Source organism: Copidosoma floridanum, unplaced genomic scaffold (assembly GCF_036245765.1).
Source record: "Copidosoma floridanum isolate Cflo_tuat_1 unplaced genomic scaffold, Cflo_Japanese_pri ptg000007l, whole genome shotgun sequence".
Taxonomy (NCBI): Eukaryota; Metazoa; Arthropoda; class Insecta; order Hymenoptera; family Encyrtidae; genus Copidosoma; species Copidosoma floridanum.
The window spans coordinates 8,663,510-8,681,544 of record NW_028321884.1 but is presented as its reverse complement, the minus strand read 5'-3'; the positions used below and the strand labels follow the sequence as shown (position 1 = coordinate 8,681,544).

The window sequence follows — 18,035 nt, the reverse complement described above, 5'->3', positions numbered from 1 at the left end:
TCGTATAGCCATCGGCTCGCAGGGGTTATCTCGTGGCACGATGCATCAAGCTCCGTAAGTATACAGGTGGCTGTGTACATGTATACCTACTACATCTTCGGAAATTTAATGGAATTTCCGGAAAAGTGACTCCATTGTACCGGCACACGGTGTATAGGTATATGTATGTATACATATAGCCTCTGCGCGCAATTTGCCACAACCAGCCGGGGAGAATAATCCGCAGCCGGTCTTTCTCTCTGTCTTGGTTTTATTACTTTTTATTCGGATCTTTTTTATTTTATTTCTTTTTTTTTTTTTTTTTTTTTTTTTTTTCGAATACCAACGCGGCTATTGTGCGGACTTGTCCGTTATCCGAGTGATTTATGCGGAGCTGCGTGAGCGTGAAGAGTTGATATTTCACGTCTCGGGGGCAAAATGAACAACCATAGGATCGGACGATGGTTGTTTTGAAAATTCAGTGTTACGTTTGCTAGCGGTGCGTATATACATATATGCGGGGAATAAAAGAAAAAGGGAGAAAAAAAAAAAAGAGGCCGAGATGAGGTCCATTGAATCCACGAGCGAAGGAAATTCCTTGATGTTTCTTTTATACATCAAAGAGCCCCGTGAATCCGCGAAATTTCCACCCAAACGCCCCCATGTACCATCATATTTTCGGGAATAAAAAATATTGTACATCCTACATATATACCTATCATGGATATACATATATGCATGTGTGCCGGGTGCAATCGATTCTCCGGCCTCGAGGAATCGTCGCTTTTATTACCCTCGTCTCCCCCGCGAAATCAATCTCTCGATCGCTCCACCTTATATAAGCGTGTAGGTGTGTATGCATATAAATCGGTAACGTATACATATATATATACCTGTGAGTACGTCACAATATTAGGGAAAGGGGCAAACAGAGAGAGAGAGAGAGAGAGAGATCAAACAAAACGAAAAGGGAGAATGGAAAAAAAAAACAGCCTTGGGGCACGATAAATCAAACGAAATTTTCCAAACCCCCGGCCTTCCTTCGCCTAGTATATCCGTTTTCCGACTCTACTCTGCGTCAATTTGCATCTGCTGCTTATACATGCCTGATCATGGTAATTAATTAATTTGATTTCCTCCTTTGCGAGGCATGAAGCAAAAACAAAAAAAAACAAAAAGAAAGGGAGGTAAAAGAGGCACCGTACGTACTTATAGGGGTGATATCTGCCGGAGGGGGATGCAAAGGACATTGCGTCGTAGGAAATGGCGCAACCGTTCCTCCGATATTCCCTCATTTCCAGGCGGGGCGAATCGAGGCCGTTATACACCACGCCGGTATATAATCCCGGAAATAACAATCGCCGCTTTTCCCCCGATACCTCGTCGCTTATGCTCCATCAAACGCGACGACTGCACCTGCTCTCTCCCTCTCTCTCTCTCTGCGAGCCAAATTGAATCGACGAGGATGATGGACCGATTTTTCTCTCGCATAGGATGGTGTGACACTCGTTGGTGATGGCCATCGAGCGTTGGCGTTGATGGGTGTGTATTTTTCGACGCGGTTCTATATACACACGTGGCACTTTTTGTTTATTGAAAAAAAAAAAAAAAACAAAAACAAAAACTTATTGAATAATTTTGTACAAGGAGATGGCTTTTAGGACCGGGGAGGAAGCTGCTCATCAATCAATGCTTCGCTCCGGCCCGATAAAAAAAGCTCTCGGTCGCGATCGATCCGACTCCTTTTTTTTTTGGTCAATATTGCATTATCGGTATAAAAGTAACGAGAGTTGGATCCATAAATTATAACCAGCTCGACCGGAGCGATGGGTGAAAATGAATGGTTGGTTCTTCTCAACCGAAGGAAAATGAATAAAGAACTGATATATCGCCAGTGTAAACACTGCGTATACTTTGGAGCTATGCAAGCGAAAAATCTCGAGGGAAAACGGATTGGTGTAAGTACATTACTTTCTGTGTATGGGTAGGTATAGGTGCACTTGGCACTCGAATGGGTGTGTGTACGCGTGGCCCACTTTCTCGCTTCGAATTTGTGCGCTCGAGTGCAAAATTACGGGTGATTATCGAACTGGTTTAATGCGTTGTGCGTAAATGTATACCTAAAATCCACTCAAGGACGTGTTACAATTACTTGGTAGAATATGGGGCACAACTGTGACGATCTTGAGTTTGGACCAGTACTTAGATTGGTACAAAAGTCAAGGGAAGAAAGACAAAAAAAAAAAAAAAAAAAAAATACTTTGCCTTTTAGATCACGAGGATTATATTCCACGCGAAAATAAACATGACTTACAAAATAAGTAGTTTCTAAACATTGTGTCAATCACACATGCCCGTAGAAAGAAAAATAAACAAAAGAAAACAATTTTTTTTGCATCTCTTCTTAGAGATTCACTTCACGCTTGTATGTTTTATTTTTTATAAAAAAAAAAAAAGGAAAAAGTAACTAAATATCAGTAAAGAAAAATGTTATATTCGTTTACATGTGTATAACTACAACCTTAACAGTTAAACAACAAATATCATCGATAACCATAACAATTCATAACACACGCATTACGACTGTAAGGCACATCACGGCCACGGTGTTCCGTTCTCGAATAGGTACACGTAATATTTCATCGTGAGCACCATGCACCAAAGCTCATTCTACAAAGTCACATGTTTGCGGTGCAACTATATCATCCCCCTTGGCCCCAAAACCGTAAAGCTGAAATCTACCGGATAAGTGATTTTTTCTCGAGGATGACAGAGGCGAAAGCATGCGTGTGGGGAAAAATCAAGCCATCGTCGCCCCTAAAGGCCAATTATCCCCGATTGAATTACCGCGCGGGGAGAGCCGAAGGGGCGTGAAAATTCGGTTGGGATCTGGGGGCTTTGAAATAACCATCGATTATTATTAACCAGCCAATTACCATACCTTCATTTCCAGCGTGTGTATATACCTATACACGTGCAAGGACTGTACATAATTTATCACCCGATGCTCGTACAAGTGTGAGGATGTGGATGTACGTGTGTGCAAACGGACAGATTTTCCCCCCACGTCCAACACCCGATATCCCGACCGCATCGAGCTTTCAAAGTCCACCCACGCCCCACTGATCCTTCCGTCGTCGTTTGCACTTTTTTTTTGCTCCATCTCCCCCATTTTAGACCGGGCCAATATCAAACGGTGCTGCATACAGCTGGAAATTTTCGGGGGGTGGCAAAAGCGCTGCATGTACATACCGCACATGCGGACCGGGAAACAGTGTACCACCCACACATGTGTACCTTCGTGCAGAGGCGGTGGGAGAAAATAGCCGCGATTGCGGAGCGTATGTGGGGCGTGGGCGTTGACATCTCGCGATAAACACACGCGACTAGTGCACGATGCGTACATCATACGGAGTCTCGGAAATAATGATTGCTCGTTTCCGTAATTAAGTGTGTTGTCTCGATGGAACCCCCTCTATATGTATATAACTAATAATATTGCACACTTTGTTGATCATTACGAGGTAACGAGGATATACCTCGCGGAAGGGGGGGGGTAATGTCTCCGCAGCAGGAGGTGCAACACGAGACTTAAAAAGGAGAAAGAAAGAGCGCCGGGGATGAGATCGTCCCTTTTCTCTCGGACACGGGGGGGGGGGGGGGCAGAAGGGGCCGACTTTGATAAGCTCCCGGTCATTAGGGGGCTCCACTCTCGGCGTTTGGTTAATTGGACGCCCGTGTTTTTTTCCTGTAAAATTATCGGGTACACCCACGTAATAGTCCACTTTGTCGCTATACTCCGTAACTGATGGATTAACGTTGAAACGACGACCAATGCATGTACAATGTACCGTCCACCACTACTACCACGGCTGTCGCGTTGAAAAAGTTTAGCTCGCGATGCGGTGTTTCTTTTGTGCCGGCGCCAACAGCATCGTAACAGCGTATATTCTTGACTTTTCGCTCCCGCGCGCGAGTTTGATTGACTTTTGGCCGCTGCCACTGTGCTCTTTTTTTCTCTTCTCTCTAATCGAGTTTCTTTAGTTTCATCTTTTCGCAAATAACAAAGGGAGGGAGGGAGGGGGGGGTTGTACTTTTTTTTTTTCATACACTCCATATATTTTGTTACGCTCTCGGTTGGTTATTACTGTGGCGAATCCACTATAGTTGCCGTTACGCATTTGTGACGTTATCAGTATGTTCAGAGGCTCCAGAGGGGCTCGAGTGGAATTGATGGTCCGACAAAGTGTTTCCGGCGCATAACGCAATAACTGTACATAATATACGTACGCATTGTACTTGACGCACCACGTGGGCGGAAGGAAGATCAATTTTAGATTCATTTGCCTATACGTGACATATGGTTTTACGAGTCACAAGTTTTTATCGCTCCGAGGGGCACGTTTGGCGCGTTTTACAGTTAAACCAGCTGTGATTCTCCATGTCGTTATTCTCACTTGATCAACAAGTTTTTAATTGTGTCACATCTGCATAGGGTACAGGCCACATCATGGGTGTCAAACGAAAAAAAAAAAAAAAGCCCGATGTATATTGATATTGTCGCTCACCCCGATCCACAACAGAGTGCACATGCAGGGTATAGGTATAGGTATTATTATTACCTTATTTAATGGTACCATCAATTAAAAGTTACACCTCCCCCGGAGTCCCATGACACAAGCGTGGGCATATTTGTTATTGCCTTACCCCTTGGCCCATATGTTACAACAAGCGAAAAGTTACAAACTGCGAAAAAACTCAATCCGATGCATATACACGTTATCGCGCGTAGTAACGTTGTTAAAACTTTGTGTACAAGCCAGTGCGTCGAAAACTCTCTCTTTACTGTCCCAGACGAAAGCGCGCCTGATGAATCAACTTTGAGCTGATTTTTGACGCTCGCGTTAAAATTGAAAAAAATAAAATAAAAAAGGACAACCTTATCACTCGTTGAGGTATCAAAAATGGAAAATAATATAATACACAATTGCGTGGAGTACACGTGCGCATAAGGTGCGTATACATACGAACCTTCAGGTGTACATCTTCGAGTGGACCTCCCGTTTCGGAGGAGCGAGAGGATGAACAAAACAGGAGAGGGGGGGACTTCCCCCCTCGAGCCAACGACGGCTCGTCCTCTTCTTCCGCTCACATGACGGCACACCGTCGAATTATTGTCCAACGAAACGGCCACACCACCGGACAACCGGGAGTGGGGGGGTGGGGTGGAAAGTAATAAAGATTTATGTAAATATTGTATACGCTCGTACCCCCACACCCTCCAGCCAGACTCCAATTTTCCTTCGTGTTATTACATAAAGCTCCGCAGTGGGGTACACCAGCAGTACTGCCCGCATGTATCGTATGCGTGTATATTATAATGTTTGTCCACGCACGCAGGACGAGCTTTTCCTCCCTTTTGTAGAGCGAAAATTGTCCGATGCAGCGTCACTCGTCTTGCTTGCACCTCGCTTTGAATTTCATTACCCCAAAGCGCACATTGTACCATTAAATGCTATTAGCACAAACAGCTACTAGTATATAGGCAACACACCTCGTACACGCGGAATTTAAAAAATAATTAAACCATCGGACGTATCGTGTACTCCACGGTGTAGGCGTAGTACGAGTGACCAACTCGCCCCGCTACCGAGAGATGATATGGTAATACGTTATAGACGCGCGTGTCGTAGGTGTGTGGGTTTATATGTTTGAGCACCCGGTAGCTGGGAGACACTCTCGGCCACTACTGCCTCGGGAGCTTGCGTGAGCTTTTTGGGTGTTGGTGCCGCCGTGTTTCCATCCCTCTCTCCCTCGAGCGCGCGCGCAAGCTTCCACAATATCGTACACACGGATGCTGCGATGGCTGGTCCTCCCGCTCGCGCGACCAGCCTCTCGTATTTCTCGCGTCCCTCGAAAGCTCCCGCGATCGATTTTAGCCCCCGCCACGCGAGACGGGACTCTCTCTCTCTCTCTCTCACTGTCTTGCCTCTACAAGGGTCCACGCGTATACCATGCACAATATACATGTATACGCCACCGCCGTCGCAGAGTCGTCCCTTGAGCTTTTCTCTCCCTCCCTCACACACACACACACATACATACATATACAGCTTTTTCCTTTTTTTTTTTTTTTACGCCTTCTCGGAACTTGCTCGTGTAGAGGGGGTGTTGGCGCTCTCTTTTTCATCCCCGGTGGGCGAAGGCTAGCTTGATTTTTCCTACGCTCCTGTACACTTACACCGCACAGCTACACCAAGGCGAGATTTTTTTTTTTTTTTTTTTTCTTCCTTTCTTTCTTTCTCTCACGGGCTGCTGACTTGCACCCAAGCTCTATACATATATACATGGGACCTGGACGGCGTAGAGATGTACATACTGTAAATCCATACGCGGGAGCTTGCGGCTGTATAATAACGTTGGGGATGGTTTTTTTTTTTCACGCGGATTGTTATAATAATTGGAGGGCCAGAGCGCGCGGGCATCAGAGGCAAACGAGAGAGCGTTTATTAAAAAAAAAAAAAAAAAAAAAAAAAAAGGCAATGTGCCCTCGTGCGTGCTGCGCGATGCTTAGGCGCTTTCCGATTGAACCAATGTGCGGCAATTTTTCCCAACAACGAGCCCTCCCTCTTTTTTCCCAGCTCTCCAGGTGTATGGATAACGAGCGGCTCTAATGCGCATGCAAATTAATGCAATAACTCCATCGGGGGGAGCCAAAAGGGAGAAAGAATCCAATTAACTGCTGGAACATGGCCATCTATAATGGGGCTTGCGCGGGTGTGTGGGTAAAATAAAAGCTTTTCGCGATAAAAGGTGGCTCTTTTTTTTTATATTGCCCATTGCCTAAGCTCTCTCCTGCCCTGCGCGTGTAATGATAACAAATATGGTGAACGTAATATAACGTAATATTACCTACGAGTTTGAGAGGAATAATAAAAGAAACAAAAATCAAGTGCAATCGAGGTGTGCGCAAACAATATATATATATATTTTTTTTTTTTTTTCCTCAGGGACGGTACTTACATCCTGCTGTACGCATCTTTGTATAATATAGCTTTCGGTGCCGGTGTATACTTGCACCTTAACCCCCGACAATTTTCCCTTCCCGGCCACCCCTTATCTCGGTTTTCTTTCTTAAGTGCCGGCCAGACTCTGGAGTGGACCCCCCCCCTCTCGCAGCAGTCGGCTTTTCTTCTCCCCCCTGTGGATGAATGCACTGTTGTTATATATGTGTGTATATCTGCATATACCTACTTGCAACTACGGTGTACGTCTCGTGTACATACATTCACGGTGAGCGCGAGTATAACACACCTGGCCGGGCAACCCTTTTTCGTTCACGAGTGAAAAATTTGCGGCGAGTCGCAGTAGCGTGTGTTATATATATCATGGGCGCACTCACCCGATGGTCTTGAAATTAATGAGGTGGCCTGGCTGTGTATATATACATATGTATATTGCACGCTCTTTGCTTGAATTTTTCATTGATGAGCGGTATGAACGAAAGATTATACGCTCAATGGCGGGAAAAACGTGGTTTTCACGAATAATATATGTATATATTATAAGTTCTAGGAAGTTCGAGTGTGTGCACTTTGAGGTTTCCTGGAAACGTGAAAAATCAACATTCGAGGATCGAGGGATATAAAACGCATATGCACAAGCACAAAAGGGGCTGGGGTTATATACGTACGCGTGACTGCACAGGTTTTTCCTGCTGCAACTGCGTTGCGATGGCACGGCGTCACTTGCGTACCTGTACCGATTTTTAGAAAAAAAAAAAAAGATTTTATTACTCGTTTTCGAACGCGAATCAAAGGGAGGCTATACTAGACGATGCGAAAACCGAGTGGGCGCGTCACGGGGCGTGGGGGGGGGGGGCGCAAAGTTTCGAGAAGGTATTTGATTTTCGGCTCGCGAGTGGGAGTATGTTTTTTCTTTCTTCCCTTTTTTTTTTTTTTTTTTTTTTCTTTTTCATCAGCGTCAAATTGAATTTTCGCCGAGTAAACACCAAATGGCGAATTAACGCAGCAAGATGAGATAGCCGGTGGTATAGGTACTTTCCTCGCTGAATCACTGCGCGCGAAAGGGGCTTTGCCAAAGATAAGAACGCGTATTACCTTTGTGCGAGGCCCACTTTATATATATCTGTAAGCCGGTGAAATCTCACTTCTCACCCTCGTATATAAGGTATTTACTACTACGTCCATCCGCCCAAAGTTGCCCCGCCTCGAGGTTTCCGGAGGATTATTCAATAACAGGAGGGGAATTTCAAAAATTCCCTGATGCGTCTGATGGTTCATTACACGAAACGACGGCCAATTTTCCGTTTCGTAAAATGCGATCAAGCCAAAGTGTCCGACTCGAGCGAAGGGGGGGGGGTAGGGAATTTTTATAAGCGCATGGTTGAAATATCCCAAGGTTTGGAACAAAAAAAAAAAAAAAAGGATACTAATTCTAATTCTACCTTCGTATCGGGTCGGTCCACTAATGAGCCCCTGTAACAACAGACTCTGTTCCGGTGTATATCCTCACCCAAAACTCATTATACCTCTCGTAATAGCTGTAATAAACCGCACGACTGCAGATGGACTAAATATTTGGAAAAAAATAAACCACCCCCTCGAGCCTCGAAGGTTTTCCCAGGGGCTGGGTGGGGGGTGAAATTATTCTCAACCCGCGTATATTATATTGTTATTATGAGAAAGAGGGAAAAAATAATTATTCGTGACTGTACGATGTAGAGTGGAAGACAAAAGGGTATCGGGTGACGAGTGATTAGCCGACAAAGAGGAGAAAAGAAAAAAAAATCCATCGGTGCGGAAAAAGAGAACGGGCGGGGGTGTATCGGGGAACGAAAGGCGCTCGAGCGAGACGAAAGAAGAAGCTTGCGATGTGGAGCTTTTTCCTATATATGTTTGATCTGTGCACTGGTGCAAAATGTGGTACAACAGTGAAGAAGAGGCGTCGGTGTAACTATATGGGCGCATAAAAGGGAAAAAGGAAAAAAGCACGGCCCAACTGTTTGCCCCAACAGAGACGGAAATGGACTGTTTGGAGATTATTTTGTACCTTGTTATACTCTTACTCAGTTGGACGGGGGAGGGGGTGTACATGTATATGTGTGTACAGACTCACGGAGGAACAACCAACTTCGTGGGGGTGTTGCAGTCGGCCGAGTGAAAATTACGTTAGCTGCAGTCGAGAGTAGCTTGCGAAGGACGAGCTTTGCGGAACTCCATTGTGACATAATTCCTATTGGCCGACTCTGGCGCTTACATTTACGTGATTTATATGAATATAGAAAGAGAATAGCTTTAATTTTTTTTTTTTTTTTTTTTTTTTTTTTAAGTGGGATCTTTGGTCGAGGCATTGAATTTGTACCGAGTAAAGTTTAATTGGATCGGATTCGACCTTTTTTTAATTGACTTTTAAGGAAAATTAGTTTTGATTGATGTCATACGTTCACCTGACGTCTCATCGATAAACATTTATTCTTAAACGTTATTCTTTCAAAATATTTTTATTTTTACTATTATTATTTATTCTCCGGAAGACACAAAAAGTTTAGATTTTCGAATACATTTTGGTAATTTGTAATTATTAGTATAGACGGTTGCTCTGTGGCATTTATGGCACTGAAAGTCTCAATAAGCTTATTTAAACGTATTGGTTTTTCATAAATACGTTGAAGTTTATTTATTATGTTGTGGGTTTTTTTTTTTTTTTTTTTCAACACTTGTTGACAAAGCCAACTGTACTGCCAAAATGGAATACACGATAAACATTGATTTTTGTGGTAAAATTGCATGAAATGTTGGATAAAAGTCTTCAGTTCGGTAGTAACGATGACGGTGATCGCGACATCTTGACAGAACCGATGCGAATCAGCCATTTACTTGCGAGAGAGACTGTCCGAGGGTCAGGCAGGAAATGCCAAAGTTCATGCGACATCATCACCAGGAATAATAGCTTTCGGAAAAATTAGCTTCCGTACCGATCGTCCGCTATGAAATTAATCAACGTAATTAATAAATATCACATATTTTGTCTGCACTTTTACCGATTTATTGATCACTTTGGTCATGCGTGTGGGTGTGCACACATATGACTCACTACTCGAAAATTAGTAGAAAAAAAAATTCATACAAAAAAGCATTCTAGAATAAATAGTAAATTAGTAGTACCTATAATTAACAAAAACCAAGGAAACAAATAATCCCATGGCAATCACTAATAAAAGTATAATACACCGGTTTCGCTATCAGCCGCACCCGACTGCGATGTATATATATATATAAATACTCTCTGATAAGTAAATGCACACCGCACGAAAAGAGGGATAGAGAGAGTATAGGTATAAAAGCTCCAAAGATAATATTTCACGGACAGTACCTGCACAGTAATATATAATCTCACATCGAGCCTCTACTCGCGATATTTCGCTCTTATTGTAACTTTCCTGCAGCTTGTATACACAAGTATTTTTCGATCGTCGTACTTTATATAAATATTATCTCATTTGTCGTCATCGACAGGTGTACAACGAACAAATAACTTCCATTCTTATTGCCATACACTGAAAGCCGCACCGTTGGTTGAGCTTTCGAGCTTTACAAACGCCGAAATGGAACATAAGGACGGAAAATACGATAAGGTGGGCATTGCATTTTTTTTATTCTCGCATAATGTGCATCTGACTCGTGTATTATTTAATTATTTTTTTTTTTCTTTTCCCTTTTCCAGGAGCACCCGAAAAATCTCATCCCCGAACTTTGCAGGCAGTTTTATCATCTTGGATGGGTCACTGGAACAGGAGGTGGGATATCCATTAAACACGAGTAAGAACTTGTTTTTTTTTTTTTTTTTTTTTTCTCTTTTTGTTTTTTACATTTTTATATGTTTATTCCTGTTTTAAAATATGACAGCCACTTAGGTATATCGCTCAGAAAAAAAAATCGAAAACATTTGCAACGTAAACACATTCAGATGATAAATATCTGTTTCCCGCACTATGGTTTTATTGGCACTTTTAATTTTATTTGGGCATGTGAATTGGAAAATGTTACTGTGGTAAATTGACATTTTTCCAGGGACAAAATATACATTGCCCCATCTGGAGTGCAAAAGGAACGAATTGTGTCGGATGAAATGTTCGTCCAAGACATCAAAGGAAACGACTTGGAAATGCCACCTCTGGAGAAGAATTTGAAAAAATCACAGTGCACGCCGCTCTTCATGTGTGCCTACACTGCCAGGAATGCTGGAGCTGTCATTCACACCCACTCCAAGTTTGCTGTGATGGTGACTCTACTTTGGCCAGGAACAGAATTTCGTTGCACCCATCTTGAGATGATCAAGGGTACATTGATTTTTTCTTTTGACATATAATAATTTGTTACACATACTTCGTCAATGTACATTTCAGGAATTCGCAACCAAAAATTAAACAGAGCATTGAGATATGACGAAGAACTGGTGGTTCCCATCATTGAAAATACACCTTTTGAAGAAGATTTGAAAGATCACATGGCACAGGTCATCGAAGAGTATCCAGAAACCTGTGCAGTTCTTGTACGAAGACATGGAGTTTACGTTTGGGGAGATACGTGGCAACAAGCAAAGACAATGTTGGTACTCAATTGTGTAACGTTACCAGTTATATTAATAGCATACATCATCCATTTCTCTGATCTTTTAGGACTGAGTGCTATGACTATCTATTCGACATTGCTGTGCAAATGAAGACTAACGGTTTGGATCCACTCATGACTCCCGAGCAACACGAGCTCAAGTATCAATTAAAAAGCACACAGGTCTAAAATTTTTAACCATGTACAAAAAAAAAGTGCTACTCAAAAATGTCAATTTTATATATTATTTTTACTCTATGAAAAAAAAATTTACATTTTTTTACAGTTTGTACAAATGCTCATATATATACACGTTATTACTTAAGGTTGATTAATTTTTAACAATAGTGTCGCAATCATGAATAAAATGTTATAAGGACATTTAAATAAAACATCAATGATTAAAAAGCCATTTTTATTTACAATATAAACACTTTCTTATGTACAAGTTCTGTTTGAGAATCGTATTTTACATGTGAAAAAATACAAAATGTATTTTTCAATTAAAAAATACTGAAGGTAAAGAAAGTAAATTTTTACAGCTTTACATCAAACGGTCGAAATTTAGCTTTGATATTTTCGGCCAACATGTACTCCTTTTCTCTACTAAGTTGACAGTCTTTCCAATCAAATCTATCAGGAACATCCAATATTCTATCGGAACAAAGAACTTCCCTGCCAAATTGTAAGGGAAAATCTTTTTTTATTTTGTAAAATAGTTGTTCTCCGTTTGGGAACTCTACCAAAAAATATGGTGCCCCAGGAGGTGCCACTTCTTTGAGATCTTCATTCAATTCTTTCATCGCTATGTGATACACTCCAGCAATTTCCTGAAAAGTGAAAATGTATAATTAAAAAAAAAAAAAAAAAAAAAAAAACAATTAAGAAGCGTAGCTTTTCATAAAAAGAATTTTTACTGCCATCACCTGAAACGTTTCTTTTAAAGCTGGAGCTTGGTTTTTGTGAATAGGAACTGCTTGTAGTTGGCAATGAGAAGTCTTGAAATTCCTCTCAAAAAAAACTGGTACTCTGTCATTAAGTGCGCAATACAGTTTAATTGCCTCCTGAAAACAAAAGATATAAATTTAGTTTCACGAATTTCATTCAAGTACATCATTAAGAAAGTCATTCTCATAATACTTTACCTTGTACAACCTCAACTCTTCTTTTACGTTATCTGGTAAGATTGATATACTTTGATAATGTGTCACAGGCAAAATCAAAAAGTGATCATCAACAATTCCACCTTTCGCTAATGCCAAATAAATATCTTTCCCAGTAGAAATGACGAGATGCTTAGCACAATCTTGACTTGAAAGGCAGAACCAACATTTGCTTTGATCAAATTCCATTTTGGCTCTTTTGACTTTCTTCTTGTCACTTTTCGATTCCAAATCATAAAAATACTGATTTTGCTCTTCTGTTTTCTTCTTTGGATTATTCTGTAACATTGACTGTGGATATGGACTAGGTGTTTCGTCGGTTGTCTTCATCATCAGTTCGGTAATTTTTGTCTTATCCAGTGGCGTCAAATTTAAGGCATAGAGCCACTTCTTCTTCTCAGGATTAGCTACTTTTGCAAGTGCTATAAATCTAGTAGCAATGTTTATACCATCTTGACTTTCATGTTGATTTCTGCAAATGAAAATGAGTTTTATCAATCAATAAGTACTTTGAAATGTATGAATTATTCAAAAACATGGTTGAAACAAATCCTTGTACCTGTAAGGCGACCTTTCATAATGAACATTCTCTAATCCACAAACGTGATACCTGGGCTTGATGTGCGTTGCTAGCCACGATATCAACCTCGAACCTTGGTATTCAAAATCCGGCTTTTGCTCGTCCAAATTTGAGATACCTTCTGGCCACTGCGATGTCAACAACACATCAACTCCACGAAAACTAGGACAACCTTTGAGGCACGAGTTCCTCAAAGCCGTGACGTCTTTGTGATCGAACGAGCACTCTTTGGCAACGTCCTTGCCTTTTTCGACTCCACTGAGATAAGCAATTTTTAGTCCAGAACTAGCTGTGTACAATCCATGTTTGCCCAGGTACGTGAGGTTCGTGCATATTTCCCCACCAGTGGGATCCGTGTAATGTACGAGACCCTCGTCGTCGTTTGGGCCCATTATGTACGTGGGAACAGATATCGTCTTGGTCCCGGCTTTGAATGGCTCCAGGTCGGCATTGTTTTTGCCGAAAAAGTTTCCAACGCAAAAAAGAAAGTCGAATGGTCCGCTTTTCTTGTTGATGGCGTCCACTTTGTTGAAAAGTAACTTGAAACGCCCTTCGACGTCCCCGCAAAGAAGCACGCGCTGTTTTTCTGTCATTTTTCCGTTAAAATTTATTATTTAATCCTTAAAGGTTACGATTTACACTAACTTTTTCAATAGAAGTCAATAATTAATTAGTATTCAGTAGAATCAAACGCGCGCGTGTAAATAACTGATATTTATACACTCGGACTCGGACTCTCGGACATCATCAGACACTGGGTGTATTCCGCAAATGCTGCCAGCAGTTAAGTTACGTAGGTCGTGGTAACGCCGCATGGTCGGGCAGCGCTAGCGTCAACCTGTACTAACTGTCGGTGGGTTCCGCATGTCAACAAACTCCGAAATATCAGATGGCATAGGAGCGAAAACAGTAAAAAATATCAAAGTTTGTTGACATGCGGAACCCACCGACAGTTAGTACAGGTTGACGCTAGCGCTACCCGACCATGCGGCGTTACCACGACCTACGTAACTTAACTGCTGGCAGCATTTGCGGAATACACCCATACTACTAAGTATACGTCCTTAACCGCCTTTTTCACTAACGTTTAGAATAATGATTGAGACAATCAATGATTGTATCATGAGTTTTTGTATAAAGTTCAATTTATACAAATAAGTTGGTAAATATAGGCACACATGATTAATATTTAAACATTTTAAGCTGTATAAATATATAACATAGATTCCAAATATGCATTATTACCGCTGGAATATGCTAACAAAACCAAATATCCGTCTTTCTCACCCAGCAAAATAATAGGTATCTGTATAATCCTGTATCAATTTATTGCACACATGCGAAATGTTCAATGACAGTAAACAATGACATAATTTCAAACTTTACTTTTAACTCTTCATTTCACACGTAATTTTACAATGTAATTGATAAATTATTATTCATACAAAAGTATGAATATTCTTATAGGAGGTCGATTTTCAGGCAAAAGATTATTTGTAAGCTTGCCGTAAACAGCACAGCCAATGTCAACTTTTTATTTTCTATCTACACAACTAGTTGCGGCTGGTTTTAGCGTTTCAGATTTCTAAACTAAAAAGTGGCCCTAAAATTCTGAAGGAAAGCTTTAGATATTTTAGGCCCTAGAGCCATGTTGTCAATTATAAACCAGCCGCAACTTATTTGACAGATACAAAATGAAAATTCAACATTTTCTGTGCTGTTTGCGGCAAGTTTACAATTTATCTATTACTCGAAAGTATAAATATATAGGAGGTCAATATTCGTACGAAACATACACTGCAAACTTGCCGCAAGTAGCACAAACATCGTTAATTATTTATTTTGTATCTATTTCAAGAGTTGCGGCTGGTTTATAAGTGACTAAATGGCTCTAGGGCTAAGCTGCCTAAAGCTCTCCTTCAGAATTTCAGAAGCAATTTTTGGCCAAAAAAATCACGACCGCTAGATGGCGCTGATCCTAATGATTATAACTACTTATAGTAGAGCCATTTAATCAATTATAAACCAGCCGCAACTAATTTCGTAGATACAAAATAAATAGTTAAAGATAATTGTGCTACTTGCGGCAAGTTTGCAGTATATGTTTTATACAAATATCAACCTCATATATATTTATACTTTTGGGCAATAGATAAATTGTAAACTTGCCGCAAACAGTGCAAACAACGTTAACTTTTTATTTTGTATTTATGAAATTAGTTGCGGCTGGTTTATAAGTAATTAAATGGCTCTAGGGCTAAGCTGCCTAAAGCTCTCCATCAGAATTTCAGAAGCAATTTTTGGCCAAAAAAATCACTACCGCTAGATGGCGCTGATCCAAATGATGATTACTATACTTATACTAGAGCCATTTAATCATTTATAAACCAGCCGCAACTAATTTGATAAATACAAAATAAAAAGTAAACATTGTTTGCACTGTTTGCGTCAAGTTTACAATTCATCTATTACCCAAAAGTATAAATATATATGAGGTTGATATTCGTATAAAACATACACTGCAAACTTGCCGCAAGTAGCACAAACATCGTTAATTATTCATTTTGTATCTACGAAATTAGTTGCGGCTGGTTTATAATTGATTAAATGGCTCTAGGGCTAAGCTGCCTAAAGCTCTCTTTCAGAATTTCAGAAGCAATTTTTGGCCAAAAAAATCACTACCGCTAGATGGCGCTGATCCAAATGATTATTACTACTTGTAGTAGATCCATTTAATCAATTATAAACCAGCCGCAACTAATTGAATAAATAAAAAAAAAAAAGATAACATTGTTTGTGCTACTTGCGGCAAGTTTGCAGTGTATGTTTTACACCAATATCGACCTCCCTTATATTTACACTTTCGGGTAATAGATAAATTGTAAACTTGCCGCAAACAGTGCAAACAACGTTAACTTTTTATTTTGTATTTATGAAATTAGTTGCGGCTGGTTTATAAGTAATTAAATGGCTCTAGGGCTAAGCTGCCTAAAGCTCTCCATCAGAATTTCAGAAGCAATTTTTGGCCAAAAAAATCACTACCGCTAGATGGCGCTGATCCAAATGATGATTACTATACTTATACTAGAGCCATTTAATCATTTATAAACCAGCCGCAACTAATTTGATAAATACAAAATAAAAAGTAAACATTGTTTGCACTGTTTGCGTCAAGTTTACAATTCATCTATTACCCAAAAGTATAAATATATATGAGGTTGATATTCGTATAAAACATACACTGCAAACTTGCCGCAAGTAGCACAAACATCGTTAATTATTTATTTTGTATCTACGAAATTAGTTGCGGCTGGTTTATAATTGATTAAATGGCTCTAGGGCTAAGCTGCCTAAAGCTCTCTTTCAGAATTTCAGAAGCAATTTTTGGCCAAAAAAATCACTACCGCTAGATGGCGCTGATCCAAATGATTATTACTACTTGTAGTAGATCCATTTAATCAATTATAAACCAGCCGCAACTAATTGAATAAATAAAAAAAAAAAAGATAACATTGTTTGTGCTACTTGCGGCAAGTTTGCAGTGTATGTTTTACACCAATATCGACCTCCCTTATATTTACACTTTCGGGTAATAGATAAATTGTAAACTTGCCGCAAACAGTGCAAACAACGTTAACTTTTTATTTTGTATTTATGAAATTAGTTGCGGCTGGTTTATAAGTAATTAAATGGCTCTAGGGCTAAGCTGCCTAAAGCTCTCCATCAGAATTTCAGAAGCAATTTTTGGCCAAAAAAATCACTACCGCTAGATGGCGCTGATCCAAATGATGATTACTATACTTATACTAGAGCCATTTAATCATTTATAAACCAGCCGCAACTAATTTGATAAATACAAAATAAAAAGTAAACATTGTTTGCACTGTTTGCGTCAAGTTTACAATTCATCTATTACCCAAAAGTATAAATATATATGAGGTTGATATTCGTATAAAACATACACTGCAAACTTGCCGCAAGTAGCACAAACATCGTTAATTATTCATTTTGTATCTACGAAATTAGTTGCGGCTGGTTTATAATTGATTAAATGGCTCTAGGGCTAAGCTGCCTAAAGCTCTCTTTCAGAATTTCAGAAGCAATTTTTGGCCAAAAAAATCACTACCGCTAGATGGCGCTGATCCAAATGATTATTACTACTTGTAGTAGATCCATTTAATCAATTATAAACCAGCCGCAACTAATTGAATAAATAAAAAAAAAAAAGATAACATTGTTTGTGCTACTTGCGGCAAGTTTGCAGTGTATGTTTTACACCAATATCGACCTCCCTTATATTTACACTTTCGGGTAATAGATAAATTGTAAACTTGCCGCAAACAGTGCAAACAACGTTAACTTTTTATTTTGTATTTATGAAATTAGTTGCGGCTGGTTTATAAGTAATTAAATGGCTCTAGGGCTAAGCTGCCTAAAGCTCTCCATCAGAATTTCAGAAGCAATTTTTGGCCAAAAAAATCACTACCGCTAGATGGCGCTGATCCAAATGATGATTACTATACTTATACTAGAGCCATTTAATCATTTATAAACCAGCCGCAACTAATTTGATAAATACAAAATAAAAAGTAAACATTGTTTGCACTGTTTGCGTCAAGTTTACAATTTATCTATTACCCGAAAGTGTAAATATAAGGGAGGTCGATATTGGTGTAAAAC

At 40.1% G+C, this 18,035-nt stretch overlaps 2 protein-coding genes across 2 annotated transcripts; one reads left to right on the top strand and one right to left on the bottom strand.

Annotated features, from left to right (window-relative positions):
• Positions 1-10,374: 10,374 nt before the first annotated feature.
• LOC106647517 (putative methylthioribulose-1-phosphate dehydratase) lies at positions 10,375-12,047 on the top strand. Its single transcript, XM_014363951.2, has 6 exons — positions 10,375-10,432; positions 10,518-10,636; positions 10,726-10,820; positions 11,073-11,341; positions 11,408-11,609; positions 11,681-12,047. The coding sequence occupies exons 2-6, from the start codon at positions 10,607-10,609 to the stop codon at positions 11,799-11,801; spliced, it is 717 nt and encodes a 238-aa protein (XP_014219437.1). The 5' UTR covers positions 10,375-10,432; positions 10,518-10,606; the 3' UTR covers positions 11,802-12,047.
• Positions 12,033-14,100, bottom strand: LOC106647516 (pre-mRNA splicing factor CWF19L1). The gene is made up of 4 exons (XM_014363950.2): positions 13,335-14,100; positions 12,758-13,247; positions 12,539-12,676; positions 12,033-12,442 (listed from the first exon to the last, which is right to left on the bottom strand). The coding sequence occupies exons 1-4, from the start codon at positions 13,946-13,948 to the stop codon at positions 12,149-12,151; spliced, it is 1,536 nt and encodes a 511-aa protein (XP_014219436.2). The 5' UTR covers positions 13,949-14,100; the 3' UTR covers positions 12,033-12,148.
• Positions 14,101-18,035: the final 3,935 nt, after the last annotated feature.